We start from the raw sequence: 9,404 nt of genomic DNA, 5'->3' as shown, positions 1-9,404 counted from the left end.
AGGTTGATCCTTTAAATTGATTTGTGATGGTAAGATAAAAATAAAGAATATTTCAAGCTAGGATCAGGATAGAAACAATGATTGAAAGTTTGGAATTTTGATTACCATGGATAGAAACATCTTAACAGTTATGAATTTTGAGCTCTTCTCTCTTTTGGTTTTTCTGTTTTATATGAAAAATAATGAACAATGACTGAAAGTTTTGAAACATTATTTGTTTACTTTAGGAGAACTAGCTATAGAACCATTATCAAAACCATAGACATGTTGAAGAATGATGGAGCATGGCACCAAGTAAGTTTTATTTTGTGCCAATATTGTATGTCTTATTTCAAATTCAATCTCATTTGAACAATCCATCAAGTTTTTTTTATTAGTTTACAATTATTACATTTGTTTGAGAACTTTTTCATAAAAGCCTGTATAATGCAATTAAGAGATTGAGGTGCATTTTATCCTTCGCCTTGCTTGCTTACCCTTTGTATTTGGTAAGCCTTTGCCTTTCACATCTGTCTATAATCTATACGCATAACATAACATACCTTAGGGTATTTTAGAAGGTTGTTGCAAAAATTGGAAAGCTTTTATATTTCAAAGACAATATGATTTTTCTACCTTAGGAATATTTGATCAGCTTAGTTGTCCCTTTTGTCTTCATTGGAGGTGACCATCATTGAAGGTACTATAATTTTAGCTGTTACTTACATTATCCTATGGCCCTTGGAAAAAAAACTCTATGATCACTTGATACTAATTCTCAATTAATTGATTTGTTTTTTCCTTTTCTAAAGATTAATTTATAGTAAATTCTTCTTGAAAGCATGTTCCTTTCCATAACTAGCTTCTAAATTTTTTTGACATGACATTGCATCATTTGCAAAAAAAAAAAAAAAAAAATCAATCCACTGTAGGAATTCAGATAACAATGAATGTTAGTGTGTGCTGCTGTTATAGATTGTACTTTGCACTGTGTTGCTCTTAGTGCCATGTTCAAAGTGATTACCTTAACTTGATTTTACTATATGCTTTCTCATTTTTGGAAAAAAAAATTACTTCCTTATCCCTTTAAGTGTGTTTTGTCTTTGTGGAAATATAGATTTCAACACTTTTTTAGGAAACTGGTACTACTATTCCTAATGCTCTTTGTATTGCTAGAAAATATGTCAAAGGTTACTTGCCCCATACAGTTTTTGTTTTATTTGTAGTTAAATTTTTCATTACAAACGATATATATTATTAATTATATATAAAATTTAATGTATCCCGTAGCTTATATTTTTTTAGAAATGTCGTTTGCCGTTTGCAGTATGGGTACGCGTACCCGTATCGGTGTTTCATAGGTAGAAAACTAAAAGCCATTAGGTTAGTTTTTTTTCCACTTATTGCAATATTTTTTATCGACTTTTGTTTTCTTTATCTCTGTGTTCGATTTCTCATTCATTTTTCGAATTATGGATCTATACAAATGGTTTTTGGTCTAATTTTCTGTTCCATCTTTGTTCTTTTGGTATCTCATGCCATGAATCCAATATTTCCAGATCTATTGCTCAGTGAGCATCCCCACCCTTGAGTGTTCTTATTGCTTTTGGTCTTTCATGAGTGAACCTTTGGTGTGCAATTTTCAGTAAAAAGTGGTTCCCATTTCAAATTACACCGCTAATGAAATAGTGGAAGTTAGGTGTACTTCTGGTCTGTCCTACCGTTTAGTGAACTTAAATGAAAAATGATATAGAATGACTTATGATGGCTCTGCTTGAGTAAACTAATGTCAAGTATGGGGTCGTGCATCTTTGAAGTTATTTTTTTATGTGAAGGAATGATTATTACTCTGTTTTGAATTCTTAGGACCTGTTAATGATTAAAAAAACGGAATATTTACCTATAAATGCCTAATTCATTGAAAAGAACATCAACTTATTTAAATTATATAGTATGTCTTATGATGTTTTACTAATGGATATGTAAAATTTATAGAATAATGTTCACTAACAAATTAAAATATAAATCCCTAATTTGACTGAAAGGAAAATGTTTTTTTTTGGTATGGTACGTCTTTTTTATAATTTTTTTTCTTTGCAGGAATCATATTTTCGTTGTTATTTGAATTTGGTGGCACATAGCGTTGTAAAGAAGTTCGTACTGTCTTCATTAGCTGCTATGTGCTGAACTGGTCCTGGATAAGTGCACTATCCGATGTTAGTAATTGGGTTATCTTATAAAAACTTATATTTATTAGTAGTCGTTTAGATATTGAACACATTAGGCTTATTTCAAAAAAAAAAAAACACACACATTAGGCTTACTATTTATTTAGCATACGGAGAGCAGATCCATTGTCCAATTTTACAGATAAGTTATTTTTTCTATTTACTTAATGGTTGGATGTAAGTGTTTTTGGTTTTTGTGGACACAATTGGATTTCTTCATTAATTCACATTTTGTTTTCCAACTCTCATTAATCCTCATAGTCTACCAAACGAACATTAGCTTTAGAAACCTACTATTGAAGTGTAATTATTTAAATATTAAATGTATCAATTTTTGTTTTTATTTAAATCTAGCTAATGGTAAATATTAGGGCAATTTACATGAAATTCACAAGGGCTAAAATAAATACAAATCGATCCTATTTAAAAACTTTATCCACTATCTATCAAATTTATTATGTAAAATATCAAGTGATCCCTAATTTTAGGAAACGCATGGAAGGAATTGCTACAAGTAACTACTACGAGTAATGCCAAATTGAAAAGGCATATCCTTCCATTGATATATCATTTTTAAACTTGATATAATTAATATAAATGATTGACAAAATTGTAGATAACTTTTTAAAAATTGAATTTCTCTGTAATTTTTCCTAAATATTAATGGCATGTTTTCAAATTTAAAACATTTGTTAAATGTTACTCTACAGCTATATAAGATACATGGAATCCGGTTTTATAATAAATTAAAATAGTTATTCGGGATTTAAATGGGAAGAAATAATTTTTTAGAGAACAAGTATTTATATATAATAGCAAACAATATTTTAAAATACAGTTTTAATGGTGGTAGAATATCGTTCACGAATATTGTTCTCTATATAATTTTCTCTATATCATTTCAATGTTATTATTTTTTGAGGAAATTTCAGTGTTATTATTAATAGATAGTATAAACATATTATAATTGATAAGTTTATCTATTATAAAGTTTTTCAAAATGTTAGCGGATTTAATTGGCAGACCTGCTAATACATTTGCCAATAGCATTGAAGAAAGACAAGATTATCCTTGCTATTATCAAATTTTATAGTGCAAATTTACCAATAGTATTGAAGAAAGAGAAGATTTCTTATGCTATGACTAAATTTTACAGTGTTGAAAAAAATATTCCAGGTTCAAGTTAGTAACTTAATTGAAGAACCATCTAAGATGACATTTGAAATAATATATATCTTTCAAAGACACGTTGCTGGTGTTTGAAAAGTCTAATATAACAGCTATGTAACAGTCAAACAGTTTTTTTTTTTTAATTTCTAGCTAAAATTTATCTTGCTTGGAAACATTAGGGTTAAATATGTATCATTTCGTACGCTAAAATCAAACCTGCACTTTTCCAAAAACGTTAGAATCAAATTTGGCCTTTATCTTTAAAAAAAATGAATTTTTCTCAAATGAATTTTTACCAACATATATATTTTTTCCCAATACCGTCATCTTCATCACGAAAGTATGAGTACTTTAAATAATCAGATATATGCTTTAGTTTTTTAAATCTATTTTAACTATCAACTTACTTTAACTAAAATTATCACGAGAGATTTCTTTTAAAAGATATTTTAATAGGTACAAAATACATAAAAAGCTTATTGGCATCTTTTTTTTTTTTTTTAATGTACTTAACTACTATCTAAAACTTAAATTTTTTGTTAACTACTTATTTCACTAAGTTGGAATTATTTAATTCAGTTAAATGTATAAAAAAATTTATATCCGAAGCGTAGCGAGGGTAACCTTCTAGTCTTAGGACTCGTTTGGTTGCTCATTTTCATGCTACTGTTTGCCTTTTCATTTAAAAAATGAAAGTTTAATGTGTTTGGTTAGTGAACTCATGTTTGCCTTTTAAATCTGAAAAACAGCATTAGGTGTTTAGTTAGTGATCTCCTGTTTGCCGTTCATACCTGAAAAGCAGCCTTTTACAAAAGCAGAGAATCTCTGCTTTTTGGAAAAACAGCTTTTTCTAACAGCAAACAGCAAACAGTAAATAGCAACAGCAAACCGTAACAGCAAAAACAAATCGTAGGTAAAACAAACGGACCCTTAATCAAAGTGAAAACTATTCTACTTCTCGATTCATATTCCAAACTAGATTTTGGCCCGTGCAATGCACGAGTTCATCTTTTAACATATAAATATTAAACTTTTACTATCAATTAAGGTTGATTTCATGGTTATGGGCTTCAATAGATCTCAAGTTCTAGTGGCAGCTTAAAAGATGATCCACTTAAAAGATGTCTGACGATTCTCGAACTGAGAAATTGGATAAACTATAAACTTTTTTATTTATATATCATATTATTATTTTTATATAAAACTATACAAAATATCAATATATTGCAATAAAAAAATCGAAAATGTAAAAATTAAACATTTTATACTCAAAAACTCTAAAAAAAAATTAGACAAATCTTAATACTTCAAAAATAAAAATTAGTATAATCCAAATGGTATCGGTAACTTGGTTCAAAACTCATTCTAAAAAATTGAGAATCAACAATATATATATATTCTCTAAAAAGATAATTTTTCCTTCATTGTAACTTAGAAGATCAAATTATCTTTCAATAAAATAGATTTAACAGTGAATAGATTTAACATGTAGTATTAATCAAACGATCAAATCACTTCTATACGAATATATATTACTAAATTGATTATTATGAACTAAATCTACTGTTTATTAATTTCTAATTAATTTACTTTTTCATATGCAGCCTCTAGGCGCTTTATGGGTTCTCTAAGCGACCAAAAAAAGCTGGTGGATAAAAAAAAACGGCCAAGGAAGCTAGATGGAAAAAATCGGAACGAATTTTTAATTTTGAAGGCACAAATGGTCCAAGCAGCCTTGTTTTTAAAGGCAGACTTTAATTTAGTGGCATAAATTTTGTTTCATTAAAAAAATGCAAAAAAATGTCTCGAAATTATAAAAATTATATATTTTTATGACGTTCTTTACACATTAACCTTCATAAAATAATCTTTAAATGAAAAGAGACAGATACGAAACTCAAAAACGCTAGGAAATAGTATATTCCACTTGTAAGAACATCAGTATATAATTAAATTAATAGAGAAAAATGGCTACATAGAGATGACCAATGGATAAAAAAAGCACAAGCTCAAAAGGCTTCATTTGAAGCCAAAATCTTCTTCTCCCTACTCTTCCTCTATTTCCCTCTCTGTTAAAGCAAGCACACTCTTTTGTGCCTTGTTCCTAAGTAGGCATTTTGAAGTTAATTTCAACAACCATCAAATTGAAGCAAGCAGCCTATGCTAGCATGCTATCCAGAGAAATTTATACTATAAAAAAAATGAAATAAAAAGTTCATTTAGTTGACCATAAAATCCAACCCTATGTATGCATTTCATATGAATAAACTCGGTGGTTGAAATCACAAGCTTTTGTTAAGGCTGTCTTCCCATTCCCAGTCATACTCTTGTCTTCCTGTTTTAACTTTCCTTAGCTTTGGTGCGGTTGGAACTTGCGACATCCTGTAACCATCACTTCTTTCAAAGATGGAAAATGAAAAGCATAATTTCCTGAGCAAAAGCTTGTGAGGCATGGCAGATCATCAAGTCCCAAATGTTCTAGTTGACTGAACCGAATCTCGTATTCCACTCCATCCGTTGCAATGGCTACAATTTCTTGCATCATTTTGCAATCCTTCACATTCATTCTTTTGAGCTGAACCGAATCTCGTATTCCACTCCACCCTATGTATGCTCCGTGGTTGAAATCTTTTTCCCACTTTTCTACTCCATTAGCACATTCAGTTCTGCAAATCTACTCACTAAAGAACACGAATCAGTTATAGTTAAAAAAAAGGGGAAAAAGAAACTGAACATCATAAAATTGGATAACAATAAAACAGCTCAAATAGAAAATCAATGGAGAGGACGAATACAATTTAGTTCCGCCTCTGAAATTAGTTACATAAAATAGCGGGTTGGGATTTGAAAGAGAGTAAATCGCTTACCTTTCCGAGACCATCTTGAATCTCCTACAGCTTCTCAATGGAGAGGACGAGTGCAGCTCCAGGTTCCTTGTTAACATTTGGGCGAAACTGGAATCACAATTTAGTTCAATTTTCAGGATTTTAGAGATAAGAAAAGACATAGGGTGATTGACAATCAATTTAGCCACCTACCCATCGCTGAAATGAGGCGATTTAAGGAGTTGAATTGCAGACTGAGGGAGAGAGCAAAATACAGGAACCGGAATAAAGAGGTAGTTGAAAGCGGTAGATTGGGGATAGAAGTTTGAACGAAAGAAAAGACTGCATAATTATCTTCTTGCTAATTAGTAATTGAGCAGAACGTAGAAGATACATATAAATTCATATAAAAGATTAAATTTAGCCACCTACCCACACTAATTTTTTTTTTTTTTTTTTTGTGTAATTAATTAATATTATTCTAATAAAACAACAAAACTACACATTATCAAAAACTCTCTTCTTTTAACACATAATCAAATACTCTATAATTATGCCAAGTGTTATTTTTGTTCCACACTTTATATACATATAATAGATATAATAGATTACTAAACAAAAACTAATTATTTATTATTTAAAAATAATAATAATAATATAATACTCGTGTATGTAATGGGTTTAACTAGTTGATACATACCCATGGATAAAATATATATACTTTTTGTTTAATAATGTATTAAATTGATCTCTTTTATCAATATTTCTCTCTATTATTCATATAAAAAATAGGCATACTACCCATTTATTTTAAAATATTTTAAACTATTAAAATCATAAATCAGATTCCTGAATTACAAAATATCATCAATCGAGTTCTCATTCTAAATAAAAATCACCAATTGAAGCCATATCAAATATCATTCGATTGAACAGTTTCAGATTTTCTTCTCCAAACCTATTTTGAACCAACACAGAGATTATTACAATTTATATCAAATATTCATAGTTTCTGATTGTAGGATAGAATGCTGACTCAATTGATAATTTTTGCTTAGTTTAAAGACTTAGGCCCTATTTGGTAAAGAGCATTTTTGGATAAAAAGATCGGTTTTGACCAACTTTGGAGGTTTGACTACCGAAACCGCTGATTGGAGTGTTTGGTGGAGAGAGGTTTGAGAGAGAGAGTTTTGGAATGAAAACGCTAATTTAGAAAAAGCTCCTTTTATGAGCTTTTTCAATTAGCGTTTTGCAATATTAAAATTAATGGACTTCTTTAACCCTAATAGATAGACTCCCTCTTCTCCTGCACCAAAATTAATGCATTTATTCGTCTTTTTGCACAAACCGCTACTATCAATCAGCTGATTTTTACCAAACATATCTACACAAACAGCTAGTCAAATCAGCTAATGTAATCAGCTAACAGCTAATGTAATCAGCTAATAGCTACTCCCTCTGTTTCATTTTAATTGTCTTTTAAGGTTTCTACACACATATTAAGAAACCTATTAATTAGCCTAAAAAGTAGTTAAACATTACCTTATTATCCTTTTGCAATTAATGCTTAAATTTCTCTGTAAATTTCTTTCATTTCATTATATGAGGACAAAGTTGGAAAAAACACATTTAATGCTCATTGAAAAGTGTAAACGTCAAATAATTTGAACAAAAAAATTTTCTCGACAATTATTATGAAACGGAAGGAGTAATTCCCAAACAGGACCTTAATTAATGACTTTAATAGTTTAGTTTTCCAATTGATCTTAAAGTTTTAGTTTGAAAGCCAAAATGAATATAATACCAAAAAATATATATATATTTCCCTCAATTATTATATCATTTATTACCAAACCCAACCAATAATTTATTTTTCAAGGGCTTAAGAAATGGAGAAGAGAGCCTTTTATACTCCCACATTTGGCCAAAAGTTAATACCTTTATTGTCCTCTCCTACAGTTCAATCGAAGATTTAGGAGTGTGATTTTCCATCGTAATCCATGGGCAAAAAAGTCAAATGGAGCTGGACCGCAGCTTTCGCCGGAGCAGTGTCAGCGACGGCGGTAACAACTCTCCTCAGTGCAAGACCTAAAGACCCAATCTTCAAATTAATCTCCATCGATTTCACTTCTTTCAAGCTCAACCTCCCCGTCCTCGACACCGAGCTACTCCTCACCGTTCACGTCACTAACCCTAATTTCACCTCCATTAACTACTCCGCCGCCACCATGTCCATCATCTACGACGGCTCTGTCCTCGGCTCCGCTCAGGTCGCGGCCGATTCTCAGCCGGCTAGGTCTTGTAAATTGCTGCGGCTCCCAGCTCGGCTCGACGGTCTGCAGATGGCTCACCATGCCGCGAAGTTTCTCGGCGACGTCGCTGCTCGGGAAATGGTGCTGGATGCGGAAGTGAACATTGAAGGGGCGGCGAGAGTGTTGTGGTGGGACCACCGGTGTAAGATCCACGTGGATAGCCATGTGACCGTTGATCCTTTGTTTCTAGATGTGGTTGATCAAGAAAATAAGTCCCATGTTTTTCTTGCTTGATCTAACAATATTTTTTTGTCATTTTTGTTGGATCCAAATTTCATTGAAAGGAGTGATTATTGTGATTTACGGATGATAATTGATATTTTTTTTTTTTTTTTTGACACAAAGAAACAATTCAGTAAGAAATCAAATCATTCACGTATAATAGACAACCAGACTCAGAGCCGGTCTCCGAACAATAAAAAGGACAACCCGGTTCGCTGACGGAAATAAACCAGATACAATAAAGTATCGAAATAAAGTTAACAATGATCTAAATATCACGGACAAAATTCCAACAACAGATTTAACATTAAGGTCATAAACAACCCGAATGAGATCAGTGAAAAGGCAAAACACTTTGGAAGCCCGATTCTTGAGCTGGTACGAAGCTTTCTGAACCTCTTGACCTTCATTAGTTGGTTGGAAAGGAAGATCTCAGGAACAGACCCGAAAATCTCGTACTAACCATATATGGTTGCACGAAGGTACTGAAACCTGAGCAATAACAACCGACATAGTGATGAAGGCAAGGAAACCGTTGAAAAGAGAACCGTCAAAGAGAGTACTTGTCCGTCTCCCCTTCCCACGATATACTACCTTCCAAGAATCCGCCAGATCCGGCCAAAGATTGATATTTCTTTTTTTGTTTTTGACACAAAGAAACAATTCAT

General features: G+C 31.3%; 1 protein-coding gene and 1 long non-coding RNA gene across 2 annotated transcripts; one reads left to right on the top strand and one right to left on the bottom strand.

Annotated features, from left to right (window-relative positions):
- Positions 1-5,307: 5,307 nt before the first annotated feature.
- Positions 5,308-6,551, bottom strand: LOC136224158 (uncharacterized). The gene is made up of 3 exons (XR_010686309.1): positions 6,416-6,551; positions 6,245-6,331; positions 5,308-6,058 (listed from the first exon to the last, which is right to left on the bottom strand). It is a non-coding gene; the product is annotated as an uncharacterized lncRNA (long non-coding RNA).
- Positions 6,552-8,073: 1,522 nt separating this feature from the next.
- LOC136223796 (uncharacterized) lies at positions 8,074-8,815 on the top strand. The gene has a single exon (XM_066011970.1). The coding sequence runs from the start codon at positions 8,203-8,205 to the stop codon at positions 8,746-8,748; it is 546 nt and encodes a 181-aa protein (XP_065868042.1). The 5' UTR covers positions 8,074-8,202; the 3' UTR covers positions 8,749-8,815.
- Positions 8,816-9,404: the final 589 nt, after the last annotated feature.

Source organism: Euphorbia lathyris, chromosome 3 (genome assembly GCF_963576675.1).
Source record: "Euphorbia lathyris chromosome 3, ddEupLath1.1, whole genome shotgun sequence".
In the NCBI taxonomy this organism is placed as follows: domain Eukaryota; kingdom Viridiplantae; phylum Streptophyta; class Magnoliopsida; order Malpighiales; family Euphorbiaceae; genus Euphorbia; species Euphorbia lathyris.
Note: the sequence above shows the minus strand (reverse complement) of the source record. Positions and strands in the feature narration are given on the sequence as shown.

Bases quoted from the DNA above. Each gene is read 5' to 3' on its own strand.
- LOC136223796 (XM_066011970.1), top strand. From the start codon at position 8,203: ATGGGCAAAAAAGTCAAATGGAGCTGGACCGCAGCTTTCGCCGGAGCA.